The following is a 26,213-nucleotide window of genomic DNA, read 5'->3' as shown; positions in this document are numbered from 1 at the left end:
CAGTGATGTAACAGTTATGCAAATGTAGACTAAAATGCAACTGTAACTACTGTCAGCACTCTCCCAAATCTAGAGCTACAAGGAACTAACCTGGACAGGTACTATAGGAGAAACAAGTGCATTAACCGATAATACAGATACAGTTTTTAAGACAAAGCACATCTCTATTGAATTACCACTTATGACATAGACAATCATACATATAAATTAAAACAAATCGTATTGACATATGTTCAGTTGCAAGCATTATACATCACATATGATCTGCAATCGCTGTCACTCAAACATTACATAGCTCATTCAGTTCCTGCCATCCCTTAAACCTCATTCCACCTCCAAAGTATTATTATGCATGTATTGTTCCCATAATTCCCATTTTTCTATATAATTTGCTCCTATCCTTTCCTAAAGATCTCACTTCCAGTTCTTTTATCGCTTACTTTTAATGTGGTTGGTTTTATTTATTATTATTAAATAATAAATAAAGATCTCACGTCCAGTTCTTTTTATCACTTACTTTTAATGTGGTTGGTTTAGACTTTGATTTCCATTTTCTAGTAATTGCTTTTTTGGCAGCCACTGGAATTAAACTCAGCAAGGCCTTACTATGTCTGGGCAATTCAGATCCTGTATCACAGCCCCCCAAAAATATATTTTTCTTAGTTCCACCAATTTGATTACCCATTATTTATGATAGAGTAGTCTGCAAGAATTTTTTAAAGTCTGCCAACTTATTACATTCCCAAAAATATGTTCCCATCCAATTAACTTTTTCTTCCGTATCACACCTCCAACATTTGCAGTATACCTGAGAAAAAAATCTTTGGAATCTGCTCTGCGTATAAAAATACATATCCAAACACTTCCATGCAACAATCTAAATCTTCTAGACTTTGTTGCATATTTGGGAGCCATACGAATAACCTCCCATTGTTTCTTTATGAATTGCTTATCCGCTCTCTCTTCCTGGTCTTTTCACACCTCCTCAGATTGAGGCCTATAGTTATCATGCAATATTCTATATGCCCTACTTATTATCTCTATTTTTAACACAGCTTCTCTTCTAGATTCAACTAAAAACTCTACCAATGCTGTTCTTTCACTTAAGATCCCTGTATACCTTGATCTTTGCCTATACTCTGAAATTGTCCCTTGATAGGGAAAGCAATCATTAACCTGCAGTCCAAGTGTATTCTTGGCCTCTTCCCATTCTGTTACCTTTATCTCTGTAATTAGTTGCTTTCAAAACTTTGGCTCCTTTGCCAGTTTTCTACAATAAATTCCAACCCTGTCTTGCCTAGTCTCTATACCCTAACAGTCATTCCTATTGGCAGAATCCCTTCCTCATTCCGGTGTTGGCTTAGTTCTTAGAATTTTTTTCTGCTACTTTATGAATATAATATTCTGTGTGGCTACTGTTATCCTTCTTAAGGATCCACATTCAAAATCCCAGTCTCTCCTTATTCATTGAGCTTCCCCATTTCACTAGCCGCATCACTTTATACTTTGAATTATAGTTTTCTGCTTGTGCTTTGTATAGGAGCCTTAACTGTGTAGCTCTGAAATACCCCTTAAAATCAGGTAATCCCATACCTCCTTGTTCTTTTGGAAGGATCAGCTTGGCTCTCTTCCCCTCCCAGATAAATTCCTTCAACTCTGTATTACTTATCATGCACAACTTATCCTCTGGGTGATAACTATGCCCGACCTGTGTGTAAAATTAAAGGGTCTAAAAACATGTTTTGCTTCATGTATCTGGCTATTGATATCTATAAAACAGAGTTTTCTCAGTTTTTGTATCATCTTTTGTTTAGTCTCTTCCCATATATCCTTAGCTGCCTTAACAGAATCCTTTTTAATCCTAAATACTTCATTTTTATCATGTCTCTAAGTATGGCTACTTGGTTTACAGCTATTGTGTTTGTTTTATCTTCATTAATTTTGTGTACTGAAAAGGCTTAAAAGTGTTTCAGAATGCTCCTGTTCTGGTTTTACCAGGTACAAAATAATATCATCTACAAATAAAGCCAACTTTTCTTGATTACCATACCAATGATATCCTTGAATTTCTGAGTCCTTTTGTTGCCAGTAGTTCTAAATGTAATACAAATAAGAAAGAGGAAGGTGGACATCCCTGCATGGTTTCTCTATTCAAATAGAACGTATTTAGTGAGGACCCCCCTCCCCACTTTAATTATTTTTTTTGCCACCAATCCCTCATATATCATCTTAATTAGCCTTATTACTCTGTCAAGGAATGCAAATGCTTCATTTGCTCTACTCATAAAATCCCAGCTTACTCTGTTGAATTCTTTCTTGACGTTGAGACCTACCAACAGCATTAGTATTTTCTTACATTCTGTTTCTCTCTGGGTCATCGTTGCTCTATTAATGTCTGTTTGCCTCCCCTCCACAAAACCACATTGATCCATGTCTATTAACTTTGACAAATCTTTGCCATTCTTTTAGTTATTATGAACATAAACACATTATAATCATGGTTTAGAATCAAAACAGGACTATATGAAGATGGATCTTTGCCCTCTTTAGGTACTACAGCCACCACAGCTTTCTTACAAGATGTTGATGCTTCTCCTTTTAAAATTATTAGTTTCTTCCCTCCTAGCTTCCAAACTGCCACAGGAATACAATCTGTTCATGGAGACGTTCCTGTACATTGGTTGTACATCATCATTTTATGTTATCTCCTCCTATCCTAACTGTTAGTAACTGAGCTTCCTCTACTTCTAACCTTGGCATATTTACTTCTTCCATACACATTTCCAGTTGTACTTTTTCTTGATTTCTACATTTTTCTGCTTTGTACAGACTTTCATAAAACTTCCAAAATATTTCTTATAACTCTACAGTTTCTCTGGTTATTTTCCTAGTTATAAGCACCCTAAGCTCGGCAGTAGCTCTGTCTACATTTTGTTGCCAGAGCTGTTGTACTAAAAGCTGTTGTGTTCAGAGTTATCAAAAAAAAAAACAGTTGCTTAACAGCAGTCATTCTAAACTCTGTATATTATCCAGTAATCCCTTATTTTCTTTTTAACATTCTGCAGTTGTATCTCTTCTCGTTCTGTGAGATTCCCCTTATTCTGTAATGCTTTAACCTTTGTCAGCCCCTCTAAATAATTCTTGTTACTACTTAACCATATCTTTTTCTTTTATTTCTACCCTATTTTAAACTCCACTTTCATTGTATCCCACTCACTAGCTATGTTTCTGGAAGAAGTTTCTATCTTCTCTAATAACTCATGAATAATTTCCACTACCCATTCATTAAATTCCTCTCATTTTAATAGATAGGTGGGGAAGCACCAGTGTCTCATTTTTATTTAATTGCTTGCTCTGCATTTTTATTTTAGGTGGTGTTGGTGCATGATCTGAAGTAATTATTAGATGTGTATCAAAACTTTCAATTAAATCCACATGTTCCTCTGAAATATAATTTCTGCCTAGCCTAGCCCACTTTTTTGTATTTTGAAGAATAATATGTAAAAACTCTGAGCTCTGAGTTCACATCTTTCATACCAGATATTTTCACAAATGTCTTCAAAAATCTATCTTTTTTGTTATATTTTCCCTTCTAAGGCCCCCAGGTACATCCTCATTGTTGTGAATTAAATTCCAACCCCAACCTGTAAGTACTATTTGCTTCTAAAAGCTGATTATTCTTCCAGAATTTTCTTAAGCTCCAATGTAGCAGTTTTAGGTGGAATATAAATACATGTCAGAGTAGTCCTACTCCATTGCTCACAGCCTCTTACTACTACAAATCTACTCTTATTAATTTTTTTCTCCTCTTCTATTACTATTGGAACCCCTGTAGCTGTTAATGTAAGTACTCTCTTTTTCCTTTGTCTGATAAATTCTGTTGAATAACTATCCTGAAATCCTTTCTTTATCAAATTTGCATGCTCACTTCTTTCCAAGTGTGTCTCCTGTAGCATAGCTATTTACCCTCTGTATTTCTTAATTTAGTTAACTACTTTCTTTTTTATGTATACCTGTAAGACCATTCATGTTCAAAGATAATATAGACAGTGTTGCCATTATAAGAAGTGAATATTCCCATGTTATGTATATAAACTCTTCTTAAAATGTCTAATTTCAGCTTTTATGTTATATGCATGCACTAATGTTTGGCAGGTTGTTCTTTTGAACCTATGCCACGTCTTACAAGAGTTTTTTATTTTAATGATAACTCTCTAACAAAAAAAAACACACTCTCAGAACCTGTTAACTTAATATAAGCACGCAAAACTATGCACATCTTGATGATGTGTAACCCTTCAAATAGAAACACTGCCCCAGATCAACAACTACACTCACAGGCTTTAATTAATTTGTAATTAAGATTATCCATGCTAGGACGCATGGTACAGCCCGAGCTTCTACTTAGATTAAGTACTGTATGGTTGTGTCTTATCTTTATTCCTCTTCCCAGATGTAGAAAGAAAACAACTTGAATGCTTTCAGAAAACATTATCTTTTAGCCATTGAATAAAATTGCTGACCTCTTTTCAGCTTGTCTCCACAGAAACATGAGAATCAGTTGCACAGTTGCCTTCAACTAAAAGTTTCTCATGTAGCACTGTGAATATTTATTTGCTAAAGGAAAACTTTCCATTATATTTAGAGTTTTTTTATTTACTTGCTTCCACTTCTAACTTGTTAAATCAAGCCAGGGACCTTAATCAAGTCATTCCCCTATGCATAAGTAAGAAAAAATATATCACTTTTACTTGATCTGTATACTTTTACAACCCATCCCTCACCTAATCACAGCCTCCTTCTTATTTCGGCTTTTTCCCGGTTAGGGGTTGCCACAGCGGATCACCTGTCTGCTCATGATTGGCAGTAGAGTTTTATGGTGTCAAGTTGCCATCCTGGCACTCAGCCTTCCACGGAAGATGCACACACTCATACCTAGGGCCAATTTAGAATGTCCAATCCACCTACAGCATGTCTTTGAGATGTGGGAGGAAACCGAAGCACCCGGAGGAAACCCACCCTATTATCTTAAAATGCTTTTGTCCAGGCTTTCATCTCTCTTTACATTGCAGTGCCTACATTTCCTAAATCTAAAGAAAAAATGAAAAAAAAGTGGCACCTGTTTACTTTAGTGACCCTGTAACACAAAAGAGTGAAAAACTTTACTGTAACGTGATATATGCTATGTTTATACAAATACTGTTAAGACAAAAATAGTTTTACTTAATGTTGCGTCTTTCCTTCCTCCTCCCCTCTCCTCAAAGTTCTTCCAAAATTTGATGACATGAAGTAGGGGTATATGCTTTGCAGTCCCCTACAAGTTTAACAAAGTCAGAAAAGTCCAATATTTACCAGTTGTCTTGTTTTGCCGCATTTCACAAATGTGATTGATGCTTGGTAATCCCACATTTATTCAATCATTTCCCAGTTGCTGGTTTTCTTCCTGATGATCTCAGTCTCCCAGTTCCGAACTCTGGTTCATTTTCAGTGTATTTCTTTTTTTTTTTTTCTAGTCAAGTCTGGTGATTCAGTTTCTCTCGCTCTCTCTTCCAAACATCTTCCTTTGGAACATTGAAAAAAGTTTCACTGTCATAGTCTTTCTATGAGCTTTATTATCAGAAGAATAAGCAGCAGAGTCCTCTTTTGTTTGATAGCTCACCTTTTGTTTTACAGACTTTTGTATTTCCTCCTTAATGTGTTCTACATCAAAAAATTACTTTGATCCTCCAGGAAAAAATATTCTGATGGTAGATAGATAAAACATCTTACATTTCACACATGCCTCTTGACATTTCTTGATTGCTACCATATATTTACTCCTCTTCTGTCTGGTGTACAGAGAGTGTAATCATTTTCTCATTTTCCACAAATACTCTACTGTCTCACACTTTTAGTACTTTGTCCTTCTTCCAAAATTTTCGGAATAACGTCTTTCTGCTGGTAGGATTTCACTTTTACTATTAAAGGTCAAGGCTGCTTTCTCATTGCCATATTTGGAGCATACATACGATGTGCCCTTTCATTTAACAACTCCTGCAGTGGAAAGCAGTCCAGTTGCTTATCTGTGCCTTCATAAAGTTAATGCAGTCTTTTTTTTCTTCCAGTTTATCTGATACAGCAGAAAATCTCAGATTTTCCCTATGTACTCTGTCCTCTAATTTTACATTTTTTAAAAACATCTCTTCTTCAGTTGTGGTGTACTCGGCCAGCCTTTTTTTTTTCATTTTGACCTGTGATGTTTGCAGTTTTATCAACCCATCTTAATATCTCTTTAAAGTGTATTCCATTTTTTCCAGCCATTTGTTATTTGATTTGATATACTCCAGTGTTTAGTTTATTTTAATCAGCTCAGAGCACATTTGACTTATTTTTTCCTCTAAATTAATGGAAGTCATGTCTTGCACCAACGCTGGAGCTTGAACTGCTTTTTGCTGAATAGTTGCAATATTCTTCCCAGACTGTGTTTTCTCCTCACCTTTTGTGGTAGATTTTCTTTAAGGTTCTCTAAATTTCTTCTTTGCTGGCATCTGGTCAGTGCACTTACTAGCCAGTAGCTGAAATTTACCCCCAAAAGACAATTTCATTAGCTCTGTTTGCTGAGTTAATTTTCACACTGGGAGAACTGAAATCAAGTTGTTCCTCAGTGTGCGGCTATCATGGAAGTCCCTGATGATATAGATATTGATGCCGAGTTGTACAGATATTCACAAAACATTGCTTTTGCATTTCATTTAGAACAATGTAGTGATCCAACAGTGCTGCTAAGATGTACAATATGTAATAATTGTGTTGTGAAAAAAATGGAACTGTTTGTAGACTTTGCCACATAACACTAAAATGTGTGCAAAATAAGCAATTTTGAACATCCAGTATGTAAACAAACAATGGAATTATTTTTTTTCTACTTTGGTTTATTTAATTTCTGTCTCATATACCCCACTTACAAATTGCCTGATATGGACTTAAGGGATGGCATACCCAAACTGTAACCCAGTACTGTAGAGTATAAAAGCAAATTGTTGCCAATAGTTGTGCATAAGTTTTCATGTAGTTGGGAAGAGTTCCTGCTGTGCAAAACTGTTTAGATGGTCATCCAGTACATTATCTTTTATGGCCTTGAGGTCAGTACACTGTTGCCTCTTGTTATATTGTCCTCATTAGCACTAATCAGCATGGTTTTTACAGACACTACCGGCAGGTACATTGTCATCACAGCACATGTGAATGTACCAGTAGGTACGTTGTCATCACAAGCACAAGTGTAAATATACTAACAGGTACATTATCATCACAAGTACACGTCTGACTGTACCAGCAGGTACATTACATGTGTGAATATCACTGTAGTTGTCAGGAATGTACACAATTTCAATATAACTTCTGATTTGTACAACACAGTTGTTGCTTTTTCTTGTCCTGACTTAGACATTTAGACATGGACATGTAAATACAAATCACTGGAACGTTTTTTTTTTTTTTTTTGCAGTTTGTTTTCCAGGATAGTCCATTGGGCTACAAGGAACCCATTTTCAATGGAGTTCTGGGGAGAAAAGCTCCATAAAAATACAAATCCATAGTACAGAAAAAGCAGAAATCCATAATATACATTTCATTTTTCGGATAGTGCAAGTCCATATCAGACAATTCAAACAAATATTACATAATACATAAAAAAAAAAAAAATTGTCATTGGCAAAATTACATCAGGTTAATTCAATAAGTAGTAATGTGTTTTTTTTTTTTTTTTAGGCAATTACAATGAGGTAATTTTTTTAGCTGTTGGTCGAATACGTCCCAAGGATGTAGAACTTTAGGAGGTAGTGACAGGCAACAAATAAGTTTGGAAAGTTAGGAAGAAAATGTGGTCAGAATTGGGTTGAATGAGAACAAGAGCATTTCCATTGCAATGTGAGGTGCGAGTGCAGTGAGGTTTTAAACAAGGACAGACTGCTGGTGGTGCGGATGGGAGAAGGGAGAGAGTTCCAGAGTCATGCAAGAGAGGAGGACATCAAGTGATTCCCAGCAGGACGTGTTGGTTTTTGCAATTTAATTAGGTTTGGGGAGTTGGATTATAGAATTATATCTGGCTTATGCATTTCAAAGGTACTTGCTAGGAAGGGGCAGAGAGATGGGTTATGAATGAGTTTGTGTGCTTGGATGAGCTGGGTATATGTGAGGAAGTTTGGTAATTCTAGCCAGCTTAGTTGGTGAGGAATTACAGTGATGGGAGGAGGCTCTATGACCTGCTGCAAATTTGGATATTTTGCTATAACAAGATGAGAGTTTTGTTTTGAGGGAAGATTGTAGACTGGTTAGGATAGACGCACCATATAAAAGGAATGGGATGAGGTATTTATTGGCTAATGTAATCCTAGTGGTGGGAGAGATGAAGCGACTGTGGTGGTAAAGCATACCTACCTAATTTTTTTTTTTTTTTTTTTTTTTTTTATATTTGCTTGTAGATGCTTGTAAAATTTTAGTTGATTGTTGATAATTAGTAATTTTGTGTCAGAGACTAGTTTTAGGGGGGTATTATTTTTGCTGGTAATTATGAAGGATTGTTTGTCTAGGGAAGAGGTTTTTAGATGCATTGAATAACATAAGTTTTGTTTTGGTTGCATTAAGGGCTAGATGGTTGTCTAGTATCCACTGTTCAGTGGAGGAGAAGGCGGCTTGTGTTAGATTATTAAGAGTTGTGATGGAAGGGGGAGGAACAGATTATAGTAAAATCATCGGCATATTGGATGAGACTGGAGTTTGGAATGGCTTGAAAGAAATCATTTATGAATGTGTCGAATAATAAGGGGACTAGAATGCAACCCTGGGGGACACCTATAGATGTATGAAGGAAGGGTGAGGTAGCTTTTTTTTCCATTTAACTCCTTGTTGCCTGTTTGTGGGACAGCTTGAGAAGCACTGGGAAGAGGAAGGGGATAGGTTAAGTTTAGAGAGTCTGGTAAGAAGAAGGTTGTGGGAAATAGTGTGAAATGCCTTAAAGAGGTCACAGCAAAGAATGGATATGAAGTGGCCGAAGTTGCTGGCTTTGATTGTTTCTAGGAAGGAAAGGAGGGAAGTGGAGGTGTTATGACCTGGTCTAAAGCCATGTTGTGTAGGGGTAAGAAGTGATTATTGATAAAAAATGTGTACACCAGCAACTCTTACCCTACCTCAAGTAGCTTAGAAGTAAGGGATAGGATGGTGATAGGGCAAAAGTTTGGGATGTCATTATTATTGCCTCCTTTATGGAGAGGAATAATACTTAGCAAGCTTTGCCAAACATATATAAAATGCATACCATTTCTGTTTTAATCATATGCTAGTATTTCCTTTCATAGAGTATATATATATATATATATATATATATATATATATATATATATATATATATATATATATATATATATATACGGTTAGTGTCATGGCTCATACAGAGTAGTTGCTGGCTGTTAAGTAATAACACATGTTGAACACTGCCACTACTCTAGTCTAACATCCATACTGAATGTAGGCCAAAAATGTTTAAAGTTTATAACTATTTTAATTAAAATATCAATTTCACCACTTTTTCAGGCTTCACAACACATGTAGTTACTAACTGATAATGTTTTAATGTCAGTGTTGGAGTTTTTTCTTGCTTAACCTTGTTATATTACAAGCATTGGCATTAACTTGAACTTTTACTGTCTTTGTATTTTTACAGGGGCTTCATTCTGGATCTGGTGCTGACTCTGGCGAATACAAATTACGTTCTCGCACTATTTTCTGTGGCAGCTGTGGACAACCAGCAGAGAAGAGTGGTGCTACAACTCAGGGACTTGGTGGATTGGGCAGCAGTGAGTCTTCATCCTCCACCATGACTACTACCCGGACAGTTCGGACTTCAGGAGGCATTGGGGGGTTTGGAGAGAATCTGGCCAGAACCTACGTGGTGGGCAACACCACTCCTCGAGGTCAGGTCAGTAAAATCTTTTTACAGATATTGAATGCTCTGCTTTGCTGTGGGCTGCACCATTCAAACAGTAGTGTATCATCTGTCTGGCCATCCTGGTGTGGAGCTGCATAAAAGGACCATGATGAGTACCTGTTTCATGCACTGAAATCCGTAGCATTCACCACTTGTCATCTGACTACCACTTGCATGTTGCATTAGTCATCTGTGCACCACTATCCTAGTTGATGGTATGGTTAAATCTGAAGTTTGAAACTTATCTTTTTCACCTCCAGTCTTATAAAATGCACTGCAGATGCAGTACTGCAACAGTAAAAATAACTGCGGTTGCAAATTCTTGAATCTGTTAACTTTTTTGTCTGTGTGTTCTACTGTATCTCTTGCTTAGCATGTCTAGACACTGCAGTTTGAACAATCTTTCCCATTTTGCATGTGCTTTTGCATTGCATTGCAGAAATTATAGGGAGACCTGCTGCTGCAGTTTTTGTAAACTTAATTCTCCTTTAACTTATTTATTCATTTATTTTTATATTTCTGTGATTGGATGTTCAACTAATGACAGTGTATCTGAGTAGTGAGGAGGCTTCAGGACAAAATGAGGAAAGAAACTAGATGACACCAGGCAGTTTTTTTTTTAATATGACTGGTAGTCACTTACAAATTCTTAAAAGAACAACAGGTCTAGCATCAGGATGCACATTATGAACATTAAGGATAATGAAACTCTGGCATGACTGTATGTCAGGATCCATGAATTATGAGGGCAGCGACAAAACCATATAGACAGACATCTGGGACATTGTGTGTGTGTGTGTGTGTGTGTGTATGTGGAAGGGCACTGTCTGTGCCAATGCAATGCATGGGCCACCATTATTAACTATCACAGGAAAGTACCGATTATCACAAGTGGCAGTTGTGTGATTCAGAGTCATGCAAATTAGCTGATAAGGTTTTTTTTTCCTTATTGCAGCTAATGTGTCCATAAATGGCAGATTACTGGATTGTGTAAATAGCCCCTTTTTACCACAGCTCTTACCACCAGTGGTGTTTTTCTGTCCGAATCCCCAGTAAAGTGTTTGCCATAGCACAGGCAGAGAATTTTCTGAAAGAATGAAATAGGGGATGTGGGATTGTTTTTTGAATGACGTTTTGGTAGGATGCAGAGATAATCAGCAGAGCTACGTGACCAGTGACATTTTGTTATGTTTTTGAGTTTCCCATTTGGACACAGCCTATGCTTTCAAATCCTGGCAGTTTTTAGGTAGGAACTGCCCAAAATTTAGCAAGATGTTTCTATACTGGTTGTCATTTTAGGTGGTACCTCTTTAGCTTTCAGTCTAATTCTGCTTTTCATGAGAGGTAATACTTAACTTATTGTTGCTGTGTAAAGTTACCAGAATAGCAGTCTATATTACCCTGGTGTTTTGTTTTTGAATTTGCATATCTGACTTGGTTATGTTTCTAGTTGCCTTCATTAAAATACTCTGGAGTTGCTGTCTAATTTTATGTGGCAGAAGGTGGCACATGCCTTGTAAAGAGAAATTGTATAGATCTAGAAATGTATTGCAAACCTGGCTTTGCAGTGCCATGCTTTATTTCCTGTCTTGTCATTTACTACAACTTGTACAGCTGTGGTCTAACACAGAATGCCCCCTGCAGTTTAACTGCTCCTTGTTGTTTAAATGAATTTCACTTAAGGTTTGATTAAACCCCTTTTTTTTTCATTTCTTCTGTGTCCATGTTATGCCCCACTAGCGGTCATCTATCAGTCCTCCTGCAGTCAATTAGTCCATTCATTCCCCTATGAGGCAAGTTTTTCTTATTTTGGCCCTAGCCCCTCCCTGCATGATTGATGAGCATGCTGGCAGATGCAAAGGCTTGCAGTGCCTTCCCCTTTGGCCATGCAAGCTTCTATACACAGTTCATGAAAGCTACCATGTGAATACAGTTTGTTGGTGCCAGTTGCACAGCCCTGCACATAATATATATGTTGTACACCCCTCTCACCTGTAGTTGCTGGATTTGCAATAGACTCAACTGTCTTCATCCCCTAGGTAGGAGAGTTAGTGCTGGCTGCTCACCCCCATCCCATATGTTCAGTTTGTTCAGCACCTGAGCTTAGGGTTGCCACCTTTTCAAATGCGGGACTTTCTTTGTAGAAATGTGAGATTTTGTAGAACAAAACATACCCACGGCCAGTGCAAAGGACAGAACTTCACTGTTTTTGCCAAAATAAAAGCTTATTTTTGTAGTATTTGAGTTGCTTATGTTATTTCATATAATAGTTATGTGTTTCAGATACAAAATAGCTGTTTTATGCAACTATTAAAGAAAACCTAAGAAGTACATTTTGTCTTAAAATCTCAGGACATTTGCCATTTTTTAGTTTTTTTCGCAGGACACAACTGCCTAAAGTGGGACTGCCCCTCACAAAGAAGGACAGGTGATAACTCTACCTGAACTTTTCTAAATAGCTTTGTGTTGTCTGGGACAAAGTCTGAGTTTCATCTACTTCACGGATTAAGACACTGCTGTATGTTCCTTAGTTTGCCTGCATTTGAGCTATATCAGACCTGTGCTAAGTAAAGCTTCCTTAATTATGACTTGAAGTCTTAAAGCCTTTTTTTTTTCTTTTCTGGTTCAGAACTTTGTAACTAAGCATTCATCCCCCTTGTGCCATACATTTGAGGGGATCCATGCATGGGATAAACCATTTAGAAGTTGCTCACTGTCCATTAGTAATATAGGGGTAATCCTGGGGTAAATTTTCTGTTTCCCATTGGTAACTCCAATTTGCGCTTGGATATGGACAGGGATGAACTTTGTGTTATGTGGATGAGGAGTCTGTTCCACAGTAGTGGTATCCTCTGCATAATACACCTGTGCCTTCAAACCTTTCTGTTGATGTTGTAGAAGTGGTTTAAAATTCCTAGATCAAGTATATCTGATACCATTTGAGTTGCTGATATGCAGTAAATACATCAGTTTGGGGTCAGAGGATGCCTTGTATGCCAGACACAGGTCACCTCTTAGCCTGTAGGATATCAAGTATAGTGATAGGGCTTTTGGATCGGTCCATACAGGACATGTTGTTTAAGCCTTGTGTCCTTTTAGAAAGGTCTCTGTGGGTGTTCCAGTCGTTACATGTGGCAGGACAAATATGCAGAAATTGGCCTAATGAGGACCGATTAAAGGCATATTTTATTTTCATTACTGGAAATACAGTACCATACAGGTGATCATAAGTCCCACCTGTCAGGATTTTTCTAGAGAATGTGAGGAACCCCTAGCTTTCTTTAGCCTTTCACCTTTAACGGAAGGAGTATAGTGGGAAAAGTGGTTTCTCACATAATTCCTCATAATTTGTCCAAGCATTTTTTAAGTCATTGTTTTCTGTTTTTTCAGTTCTCCATAGATTACTTGCTACAGTGTCTTCTTAAAGTGTCAAAGATTACAACATAGAAATGTGAGACAATTTCTTCTTACAAAAGTTGCGTAAGTTGTAGTACACACCACTCCTACATTACAATACTTTAACGCAAGAGGCTATACATTGACCTTGCCGTTAATCTTTGTTGCTTGAAAGCTTTGCCATTCTGCTAAGAGGAGTTTGTCTTGTGTATCCTGCCGCCCCAACCCCACATGCTTCACATGCTTTTTTGTAGTTTTGATGTGAGTATACCCGTACCCAGTCGATCTCCTGTTACTCAAAGTTCTTTGCTATCAGGAAGTTTAATGAAGTTATTTGATTCTGGAGTTGCGTGAACCACAGGGCCTAACTTACCAAACACTGAAAACTGCGACTTAATTCATTTTATTCTGTTACCTTGTATATGCCTGCAAAGTTTATTTGTATATGCCTCCCCTCCACCTGCCATTTAAATGTGTGCCACTTGCTGGGCCCATTCATTCTGCCACTGATGTAATATGTTAGTCATTGTGGAGTGTCATAGCTTGCCATCCTTTTGCAGAATGGTTTAGTGCATTTCCTGGAAAATATGGACATTTCTTGTTTGAATAACCAAGGAAAAAGTTCACCTTAAACAATGTTGTCATTCTGGTGATCTAGGCTCACCCCATTCAATCTTCCATGTCATATGTATAAAAGGACCGACTTGTCCAGCTGACATGCCTTGGCTGCTTCTTGGACTGCCTTACTTTTAGCCACAAGTCTTAGGACCAACACTTGTTTAATATTGGGGATACTGCTGACAAGTGATGTATTGTTCTTGGCCATTAACAGCTTTTCCCTTTTAAGTCTGCACAATAGTCATCCACAGTGCAACCCCCAACACTGCATTAAATGTGCTGTAAACCAGTAAATAAGACTAATCACCTGGCTGGAAATGTATTCCTGCCCTTTGCAACGTACTTTATTTTTTATTTTTCTTGTGAAATAAGTTTCATCTTGATAAAATTTGTCACCTAGTAGTCGTATCAGGAATCAAGGGAAAAATGAAATAAGTAAAAACTTAAATATATAAAATTGCAATGCTGAACTCTTTTTGATAGCATTCGGTGTTCAGCCAACATCTTCATTCTGTTGCCATGCACTTCGCTACTTTGCTCGATCTTCCTGCAAATGGAAGCCTTTCCTGCAGAGCAGTGTAAGGTTTTACTGCTTTATGACTGTGATAGGCCAGCTAACCAGTCTTCCAGTATGCAACGCAGTCTTCCAGAATGCAATGGTAAGCATCTGAGTTGACTGCACACTGGTTAACTTTTGCCATCCTTCTGTATCAATATGTCCATCTCCCATTCTCCCCAAGCTGAAACAAAGTCACAGGCAATCAAACATTGAGAAGAAGCTGAGCTTATGTCATGCCACCTATGCCTGAATGATGTAACCAAGAAGAAAAGTAGAAACCAAACAAGCATGTGCCAAAAGTGGACTTAATGGTTGAAAGAACTGCAACTAACCAGCAGCACTGGTGTTGGTCAGTTTGCTATAATGCACTTTTAAAAATGTGGTAAACCGGTTGTGTTTACCCCAGGCCAGGCTCATGGTTAAGCTTTGTTAGTAATACTCATGGGTGGGGGATTGTTCCTTCAAAGAGTAATACAAAGGTCAACTTTTGTTTTTCAGTGAAAAGCTAAAAATGGCTGAAAATGTCATTGTCATTTATTGTGTGTGTTCTAGCATGACTGTGTCACTTGCACTTTTGCCACCGCTGTTCTTGCACCATGGTCATTGTGCTTGCTTTAGCTGCATTATGCTCTCACAGTCACTTGGCCATATTTTGAAGCTTCCACTATGAGTGGACAAAAGTGAATGCTCTGAGGATCAAAGTCCTTGAACTGTAGTCACTGAAAAAAAATGCCAAAAAATACTTTCTTAAGCACCCCACAACCTCTAAACTTATATATGCCTACTCCATGATTATGCCAATTGGAAGAAGGAGGAATTCTCCCAAAAAGGCATCACTACTAGCACAACTCACTGATATTGATTGCCTATGGAGGAATTCTACTCATTGATGGGTTGAACCTCAGGCATTCAGTCTTCTTTCACCAATAGGTTACTTTCCTTTGAACACTTTGTGACTTTAGTATCAGTAATATTAATATAGAGGTAATGTGGTGAAGGTGCAAGGCCTGTAGTTTGATGACAATATGTTGTATTCTTAAGCTGCTGTGATTTAATATGTACATTTTGTGTATTTAGTGTCAGTACAGTTTGTTGTGATTGTCATTCTTGAAAAATGTTCCTAACATGAACATGCCTCACTCCCTGAATTATTTTGAGGTTAACCCATGTGAGGTTGAAATAGCATGGAAAATATCCCCATTAAAGTGTCTTTAGTTTATGATAAAAAATGTTTTACCAGAAAGAGAAAAATATCACCATTCTTTCATGGCTATAATATAGAAACATCTATAAAAATGGGAAGAACAGGTTAATTTTTTGGTGAATTAAAACAGTTTGCCAAACAGTGTCATAGCAGTTCACATTCCAGAGCTTTAAAACTGTTATAGTAGGCCACAGTGTACTTCCACTGCATAGCTCTTACTACTGCTGCTCCTTCAGAGCTTGGACTTGGGCCACAGCATATTTTCACAGCACAGCTCTTACCACTGCTGCTTTTTCACAGAGCTTGGGCTTGGACAACGGCATACTTCTGTGGCACAGCTCTTACCAATGCTGCTCCTTCACAGAGCTTGGACCATCAGTTTAATCCCAAATTGGTCGTACCACCTCTGTTTGCATGAGTTCCAACTCTGGTATCCTTCCATGTGCCAAAGACTCGATGTGAAGCTGATTAGCAATGCTGAATCATTCTTGAGAGTACACTCACATGCCCTGTCACCCATTTTCATCTGGTTCCTTCCATGTGCTTGCTGGGGTACAGTCTGGTCTGCGAGATCCAAACTGGATGAAAGTTAGTAGAAAGAATAAACAGATTGAGCACATTCCTTTTAGTTCTTTTCATCAGCACTTCTACTTTTAAAAGTGGGCAGAAACAATATTCCAATAACAATGCATGATATCATCTGTGCTACATCCTATTTAAACTTCAGTACCTGAATATTTGTTAGAAATGGCACATGGAGATTTTGAGCAATGCATGAAGACCTTTCCACATGATGGAACCCAAAATTGATATGTACTGATTCACTCTTAAGTACTTCATCTGTATTCTCTGATTTTTCAAATTATCACAGATTTTTTTCAGTGTCATTAAAATGGTCATAATTTGTATTCTTTTTTTCTAGGGCGTCCAAAGACTCGACGCCCAAAATTGCGCCATCATGTGAAGAGCTTGACTCCAGAGATGCGCCTTAAGAGCAGAAAAGGATATTTCCTGCGAAGCCGGAAAAGTTGTTAAGGAAGAAGGAAGATTTTGAAAAATATATATGATAAATATTTTGTATGTCAGGAAATATTTTTAACAACCAAAGTTATCACTTTTGTATGACAAATGAAAAAAGCAAAAAAAAAAAAAGTTCTGTATCATTATAAAATTGTCAGCTTTCAGCCAGAATTAAACAAAAAAATGTTAAAAGAAATAATTTTTCAGTGCTGTAGAAGGTAAGGCTTTGCATTGGTATCTTTTTTGTTACATTCAGATGTAATTACAGCTTCCTGCAGAATTGTCAGCTCGGTATGGAATTAGGACAAACCAAGCCATTTGTATTTGTATACGCACTCGAGTACACTGATCACATCCATGTATTCATGGATACATGTTCACGTGTTTGTGTGTGCAGTTGTGGATTGATGTGCCAGTCAGTTGTCTAAATGTCAGGTTATTAAGTCTTGTTTTGGGGGACTTGGTGCCAACAAACTAATAATTTGCTGAAGAATTCCTAGATAAAGAGTGAATAAATATATATATTTGCTACAGAAAAGTGCTTCCAGCTAAGAACATTTGCTAGTAGGGCCTCAGCTTGTAGGTATAGGGAGTCTGTCACCTCCCAAGAGCATAACGAATGGGCACATTTCTGAGATAGGTTGTGGCTACATCAGTTGTGGTGGTTTGTGATTTTCTAAGAGGGCCATGTTAGTGGCAAATTAGAGTACAGTATATGTACTGCCTAGGTAACGGGGGAGATGTGCAAAATTAAGTGACTGTGTAGTAGTTATGTTAATTATGTTGTCACCTGTTATAATTAGCAATGGTGATCAGGAAATGAGCGTAAATGTGTATGGGGCTAATAAACCCCACTTGTATTTTGTTTACTGTTAGCTTTGGTTTTTTTCTTGTATTCCTCAAAGCATGTCTGGTGAGTAAATTAATTGAAGAATTGTTCTGTGTCCAATACATGTAGAACCTGCTCGATTAGGATTTTACCCTTTGATTTATTAGCAACTTGTGGAGAGTTTGATGTCAAAGCGCAACTTTGTTTCTGCCTTAACTACTGTTTAAAGTTATAAAGTGCTGGTTGAAATCCTTGGTGTATGTTTTAGGTTCTTTTCCATTTCTCTTGTGCCTACTGACCATCAGTTTTCTCATCATGTTCTGTCTCTGATTTGTTCCAAGTTAGATCCATCACTACAGTCAATATCACCAAGAGGGGAATCCCATATTTTCACTGTAAAACACTTTTTTGATGCCCTTCCTCAGTGGCAGCTGGTGCTACGGGTGAGAGACAGATTGTGTTGGATACATTATCCAGGCACTCATAGGAGTTGATTATTCCTCCTCCCCCAGCCATAACAGTCCCATGTGCCAACTTGACATGTCTGTAGGACTTGCTGTCACCCACTGACCTGTATGTATGCATTGTTTTGAGTTATGGCTAATGTACAAACATGCAGCTTAGTAGGAGTGTCCATCTTGCTGCATACGCTACACTGTGCTGCATTATACAGCACATCAGACTCCCACTTTCCTCCCAGGATGGGGAAGCTGGTGTCAGCTGCTCATTCCTACCATTCACTACTATCTTGTCTAATGCCTGATCTGCTAATCAGTCCTATGTCATATTGAGTGCAGTCAGGGTTTTATTCTTTTGTCCAAATCCTTGTTTTGTTTTTGGCATTGTAGTGTGCACCTTATTTGTGTTAGTAGTGGCCTGAATTACGCTGTGGCCTAAATTACTAGTTGTGGGTGTAGTAATTTTTCTGCACTTTTTTGTTAGTATACCTCCACCTAGTGCGCTAGATGCTTTCACTACATCTGGTAGTTCATGTTATCCCTTATCCTGCAGTTTGCACAGTTGAATTGTCCTGGTATGATTGCTTTTTTGCACCCTGACACTTGGTGACTGTCAAGCTGCTCTTTCCACATTGCTGCAGGAAGTGAGAATCTTATGGATCAGTTATTCCTCCCAGAGTTGCAGACCGAGAAGCAGGAGTGCTGTCATCCTGCTATGGGGAATTAGGACAGGTTTCTGTTCCAGCTCTAACTATTCCCATTGCTCCATGCCCATGTCATCCCCAAGGAGTGAAACCAAATCCCACTGGTGATTTTCTATCTCAAGTGTGGGTTCTACTTGGAATTTGCACTGTAGACAATGTAGTTCCCTTCCTTCTGCTCACAGAGAGTCAAGTTGACTCAGCTTCCCCAGCTAGCTACTCCAGTGGCTGAGTTGTTAATTGAACTTGGGTCATAGGGGCTTTATCCCTCCATACTACTGGAGGTGGGTAGTATTTTCTTTTTAAGTATCCTTTATTACATTGTAAAATGGATAGTAGCAATGTATTGTGGTTACTTAAATTCCTGAACTGTAGTATAATTATTTTTTAAAACAAAATTTCATTCAGTGACATCAGCATAGAAGTAGTTTTCTCATATTCTCTTCCCCCTTGTACACATTTAAGACTAACACACTCTGTCTGTCTCTAGCAATGGAGAATCCATTTCCATGTTCTTAATTAACCCAGCCTCAGTCCTGTAAAACTGGTTGAAAGTTGCACAGCTAGACAGTAATTGTGCCATCTCACAAGTTCCCTACCACATATTCCACCTTCCCAATTTTCTAGTGTGTTTGTGTGAATGTTTTTGTGTGTAGATAAACACTGCTACATTAGAATCATCAGAAATCTGTACATTTCTGTGGTTAATGTAAATGAATAAACACTGGACAACGGAAAATTAGGCCTCTTAACAGCGATACTTGGAAAGGTTCTCATTGTTACACTAAACATCTACGTCTTGATGCAGTTTTGAAGGTAAACAGTATTCTCATACGCACTTCTGAAGTCGTGTGGCCCTGTTATAAAACACATCAACATTACTGTGCTGTTAGAAGGATCCCTTTACCACAGAAAATAATTGCCAGATTATTTCTTTGGTAACCTCTCTACATTGTGACGATTCTGGATTTTATGGTGGAGACAGCATGCTGTAACATTTGAAATGGATGTTGCATGGCGCCAGTGAACAAGGAAGTATCAGATTGAGTCTGAAAGGATCGGTGTCCCTTGAGGCCTTGTAATCTGTTGGCATACGTCATCATCTGTCATCTTGAAACACAGTCAGTAGAAAAGGCTTAAAATCCTCAATGCAGAATCCATCTGCTTTTGCTGGGTTTATGCTCTTTCATCTAAACTATGATATGGAACAAATGATGTCATACTTTTTATTGAATAAAGAAGAAGAATCTGAAACTGAAAGTGATGTCATCATCAGAACTGTGCTACAGAAGAACACTAAGGTAAATGTATGGCAAAAATTTAAGTTCTTTTTAATGTGTTTATTATTTCCATTCAAACATATATTTGTACCAGATGTAGGATCTGTTAGTCCTTGTTTTAGTACCTGTTTTGAGGGTGTTCTTGGTGGTTGCAAGACAGAGACAGAATTAACATAATTGTGTTTGCGGAATAATGGAGTAGTCCAAGGAAGCTGCAGCATTACATTTAGAGATGACCAAGATAAAATCCTAGTCTTTGCACAGTCCACTTTTTGAGTAGGTCAGATATCATAATACGAAGGAGTTGTAGCCGTTTTCTTTGTAAGACTCTCATCTTTATCACTGTCACACTGCAGTACCAAATAATGCAGATAGGAGGTGGGTATGCTAGTAGATATGTAGTGAGAAGTAGAAACGTGTGGTAGATGTAGGGACAGAGTTAGTGTTTTCTAGTGTTTGTTGTGTTATGGAAGCACTTTTCTAAAGATAATTTTTATATAGTGCATATCCAACTAAAAAAATATATAGTAAGACACATTTCAATTTTATAGTCCAAAAATTCCATACTTTAAATGATTTCTCATTCTAATTTAACACCATGAATGGAAGATGGGTGGCTGCATGTTAATACCTAATAATGCTAGTTGGACATTAGAACCAAGTTCAGCTTTGTGGGCCAAGGGGATATCATGCAGACTCTGTAAGCAAGTTCTGCTTACCTGTGACCGACTTACATTTTTTTTCCCTTTTAGACCTGAAATGGAGTCTTTTTACACAGCAAATTTAAAAATAATTTACTGTCCTTTTCAAATGATATATCTTTGGCTTGCACTACCCTAGCTGTCCCTTTTCATTTTCTTCTGGAACCCCTGTATTTCTTGTATTAGGCAGTGACCCTTTATATGTTTTATTCAAGTTTGCTTATCTAAATCCTTTCAATTTATGGTAGCAATTTTGACGTAAAAAAATGTTCATACCATTTTGGTTGACTTCCTTTGCACATTATTAGCCTCATATCCCTTAGGAAATACACCATCCAAAATCTCATGCCATCCTCTTCCCCCAGTGTCACACCAGGGCATGCTAGAATAGAACATTTGTTTCCAAAATCTGTTTCCTTACTGTACTGGCTGGAGTTGGTTCATACTTCTGTGTGCAGTAAAGTCGAGGTGCTTCTCTGCCAACTTTGTCCCTCCTCTTTTGTCGATTCCCCTCAGACTTGTCTTCCAGTAGTAAGCACTTCCCTCCTACATAGGCCATGCAACTGATTTGTCCAAACCCTGCCGATGGCCTACCTTACACCAACTTTGCCACATACCACTAACCATACATATCTGTCACATGCTGAAGGAATTGTTTAGTAATTAAACCATTATGTATGTTTGAATTAAAATCACTGACACTAGTACTAATTTGTGAAACATAAACCAGCCATAGCATGATAAAACACATCTTTGGAGCAAGACACTGTCTTCCCTTCTTTTCAGAGAGTAATCTTTTTACACCTACTCTTAAATCAACCAAATTTTATGCAGACTCCTAGTTTGAACAAGTATAAAACTTTTGTGAACTCGTGGAAAATGGCAATTAATAATTTTTCTCATAAAATTTACAGTGATAACCTATCATAATAAAAGTCCTAATGTTATCTAGATTCATTAAATCCCATATTTTGTAAATCTTCACACACAACTTAGAAAAAACTTCCTCTCAAAAACTTAAGAATGCAAATCATAAACCTTCCAGTCTCCGTGAATTACCTTGGGTAGTCCGAGAGGGGCAGAGGAGACCTTTATAGTGTTACTGTAACTTTGTAAATATTCCTGTGAATTAGTAACTAATTTTGAAGCTGAAATATTTTTTTAAAATTACTGATGAATGAAAAATTATAACTTGGGCATTTTGTCTTGCTCCACAAATCAATTGTATAGTAGTTATCAGGACAGTTAACATTTCTGAACTAAGTCATTGGTTTTATATGTCATCATGAGTCTATTTACTGTGATCACCGTCAAGCTTACATGGCATGTTTGCCACACTCTCTGATCACCAAATCTAACCAGTGCATGACATGGAAAGAATATTACTGCTTTGAGGCATTTTTCACAGGGAGGCTGTGCCTCTAGAACCCTAACTGTGTGAGCTCTGCCCTTACATCCCCAATCTCTATGTATTCAAGCTCTGTAAGATTGCACCAACACAAAAGGAAGGACCAAGTTCCACAATACTTGCTCCCTATGTAAGTGATTCACTTTGATATAACCCTGCTCCAATTCTAAAAGACTTGCTGTCACTGTAAGTGATTTACTCTGGTGTAACCCTGCTTTACAGATAGGACTTATTTACTAAATCACTTGCATATAGAGCAAATATTTTGGAATTGGGTCAGGTTTATAAAAGAGTAAGTCATTTCCACGAGAGAAAGTCTCTTGGAATCTGGTCAGTATTTTCTGAGTTCTATAAATCATTATGACTTTGGAGGTTTTATACCTGGATTTTGTTGGGGGTGGCAGAGAAGCCTACATCAGGGGGTACAGGAATATCTCTCCTGCATAAAAATTTAAATTAAGATTTAATTTACTTGCCTATAAGAAGGTGGTTAATTACCCACAGCCCACTGAGGGCGAAACATTAAAGATTTATAGGTTGAATTAAACCCTCTGTAAAAATAAATAAAAAATAAAATAAAAGTAGTCCCAAAAAATTTGTCATGCTTGTGTCTATATTTTTATCTTCAAGTTAACTGTGGCATCACAGAGTGCCCTCAGAATTGTGAACCTCCCTGAAGGTACACTACTCTGAGTAGATTACAAGATATTTTTCTCGGGGGGGGGGGGGTCAGTGTGCCACATGAACTACTCCAGACAAGACCTCCACATTTTTGGAGGTGCATGTTCCACAGTTGTGGTATCTGATTTGGTTATTTTGTGTAGAAGATTAAAAATATTCTGTACTCTTTTTAGCAGCGGTTTCAGAAAAGACAGATGAAAAAGGTCCCCTGCAAACAAATTTGAGCTACTAAGTCACATTGATCTCAGACACCATGTGGGATGCATTATGATTTAGCTAATCATTCCTGTAATTGCTAATTTCAAACTGTATGGACTTTAAATTAAAGCCCCTTAAATAAAAACATTTGCTTCCATTTCACAAGCTGACAAGTTTGCTTTAGCTGGTTGTGTTAAGAGGGGATTAGGAAAATGTAGCTATTGTCTGTGTCAATTTTAAGGTAGGGTTGTAATGAATATCATCCAAGTGTATATTTATCATTTTGTGTGTGTGTGTGTGTGTGTGTGTGTGCACGCGCGCGTGTTGGGGGCTGTTAAGAATTTTGAAATGCAAATTGCAGCTTATATCATTAAGAAGATACACCAAGGCACTTATTCAAATGTAAGCAAGTAAAAATGTAAAGAACACTAATGTAAACTTTAGATATCTCTTCTGAAAGTAATACACTTAGTGAAAGGTGATACGAGTATGAAAATTTGGACCATGCTGAACATGGTACTGATAAGATGACACCAGCAATGGTCTACTGGATCACTGGAATGTTAGTACAAAGTGCATTACAATGATTTCTTAGGTATTATGTTTCAAAATTAATTTAAAAGAATGTAATTTAAGGGCAAAATGCTGAACTGCAATATAATGTAACAGTTCATTTACGATTGGCAATTTTTAAAATATGTTTTTGCATTATCTATACATCCCCAGTGACCATCGACTCCTGTCTCCCTTCTGTCCTCATCCTTGAAGGACACAGGGGAGTCCGAGTCAAAAGCAGAGGAACTTGGCTGCCGTCATCTGGGAAGTTTGAAGATTTCACTTTTTTGATTCCCTTACAGCTGTCCTCCTGTTAGCTGGCAAATGAAGTTTTGGTGTACACTTCTAGCACATGCTGTGATTGGCTAGTGTGCAATCCCCTCTTTGCCAGTTTTATGGTGTCATGCACTGTTGCATGTGGAGTACATCTGTAGCCATTCCACCCTGCAGCGAGACAGAACTAATAGGATGTGATGGACAGTTATTGCTCTTATAAAATGCCATTAACAGTCAAAAATGATCTTTGATTCTGTGATGTAGGAAGAAAGAGGCCAGACCGTGACAGAGACAACCATAGTTCATTTAGCAGTCTAGGCAAAGGAGAAGCCATCGGAAGAAGATTGTGAGTGAGTGGCTCATGCTAGTTTGCATATGCACAGGCTGCTAGCTGAACTCTTATTGTCTGTGTTGCAGTTTGGGCTGTCTCTCTACACATCATGAAGCCAGGAAGATCAATTACCATTTTTCTTACTAGGGTCATTTTATTAGAAAAAGTACCGTCCATCAGACCTATTAAGGGCATTATATGAGAGCAAGTACTGTCCAATAGGGTCTGTCTTTTGTTATGGCTCTCGTTGTTAACCCATTTTTCTCATTGATGGACTGTAGTTCAAGAAAAAAGAAACTCCAGGCTGGACTATCATGTTAAATTTAAACATGATGCTGGAGTGCTATAACCTTAACAGATGTCATCTTTCCATAACAGTGAAACAACATGACAGATAAAAAGATTAGTTGTGAACAAATTCTGATACTTTTTAAAATAATTTTTAAATAAGTTATTCTTCTAGTTTATACACTTGGGAGGCATAGCTGCTGGTCAGTTAGAATGAGCATCACCTACATTAAGGTGTTATCTAGCAAATCACTGATCGGGTAAAACACACTGATAATTAGTTGGAGTGACGTTATGACTGGCAGATGGCACAAGATGTATGCACTAAGCATTGTTTACAACACTACCAGACTATGTGGCAGTCTGTTACACCATAGAATAGTCATCTGTAATGACTAATAAAAATAAGCTATACCCCTTTGGATCTTTTTCTTGAAGAGCCTGAAGGACAAAATATGCACCAAAGTTGCAGTTTCACCTCCTCACCACTATGTGTCACTGCATTCCAGTGACAGGCAGCTACAACCAAAGAGGAGTGTGAATTTTTACAGTCTGATCACAGTGAAATTGTTCAGCTGTAACTTAACCCTTGTGTACGTTACTGTCCCACATGCCTAGCACAGTAGATCGACCCAATCCATGAGTTTGTAATTCTGCAGGAACTGTATCATGTATTTACTCTATATTGTATATGTACTCTACTTTTTGTCACCTTAAATAAAAGAGATAAATCAATGAAGTGAGCCTTGTATTTTTTGTTTCTTTAATGTACTAACTGTTTGGAAATTGTATTCAAAGTATTCCAGCATCAATTTCAGTTATTTTTCGTACCAGTTTATGATATAGTTTCAGAGCACTCTGGTTGCAGGAACATTTGAAAGGGATTTACTTGGCATTAGGAATAGATGAAACGCAAAGTTTACCCAGGCTGTTGAATCCTGCATAGAACGTCCATACTGCAGTTTTCAAGAACAGTTCAGTCATCTGTGCTACAAATGTCTTTTCTCTCACATTAAGTGGCTTCAGACTACTTCAAGTAAAAATGTTTTGAGAAGTAAATTCTTCAGTTTTTAGACTATCTTTGATGCCATTCTTTGCTTGATTTTAGAGACCCATGAAATCTTTCTTCATTTTTTTTAGGATATTCCTGTACTTAGTCAATGCATTGTATAGACCTTCATCTTACCTAGAAAGCTTCAAATACCAAGTGACCCTGTTGTAAATAATCACCTCAAGTATTTAGTTTACTTGGGTGGTTCTTAAAATACTCAAAGGCTAATGGCTGTCTACATGGTGTTCTGAAACTACTAGAAGGCACCACGTAAAAGCAGTCCAAAATTTCTTACGTTGAAAAGTCCCACAGATTAGAATAGAAGCCTATCCATCTCCAAATCTACTAAAAGTAAAAGCATAAATAAATAAAATACACACTTGATTGTAAAAACAATACGAGAAACCCTCTGTAGACAGAGAGATATCGCAGGCCTGATTCCTAATCAGCTGAAAATGTTTAAAAAAATGGAACAGAAGGCAGACTTGAAGCCCGATCTTACTTTTATTGTAACTGAACATCCTGTTCAGCCTCTCCCTGGACATCGCAGCCCAGCCGTACTAGCATTAATCTTACTCTGTTTCTATGTACCGATGTCCACCGTACCAGCATTAATCTTGCTCTGTTTCTGTGTACCGATGTCCGCCGTACCAGCATTAATCTTACTCTGTCCCGATGTCCTACTGCTGCCTGCA

At 37.6% G+C, this 26,213-nt stretch overlaps 1 protein-coding gene across 2 annotated transcripts in view; it reads left to right on the top strand.

Annotated features, from left to right (window-relative positions):
- Window positions 1–25,202, top strand: part of LMNA (lamin A/C) — a 194,828-nt gene extending 169,626 nt beyond the window's left edge. The window contains exons 11-12 of one of the 2 annotated variants that reach the window (XM_044079756.1): window positions 9,697–9,955; window positions 16,664–25,202. In XM_044079756.1, coding sequence (XP_043935691.1) covers window positions 9,697–9,955; window positions 16,664–16,705 — 301 coding nt within the window. In that variant the 3' untranslated portion in view covers window positions 16,706–25,202. The remainder of the gene's footprint in view (window positions 1–9,696; window positions 9,956–16,663) is intronic. The other variant, XM_044079757.1, reaches the window with a different exon arrangement.
- The last annotated feature ends 1,011 nt before the right edge of the window (window positions 25,203–26,213 follow it).

Source organism: Protopterus annectens, chromosome 8.part0 (assembly GCF_019279795.1).
Source record: "Protopterus annectens isolate FY-2018-M chromosome 8.part0, PAN1.0, whole genome shotgun sequence".
Taxonomy (NCBI): domain Eukaryota; kingdom Metazoa; phylum Chordata; order Ceratodontiformes; family Protopteridae; genus Protopterus; species Protopterus annectens.
Note: the sequence above shows the minus strand (reverse complement) of the source record. Positions and strands in the feature narration are given on the sequence as shown.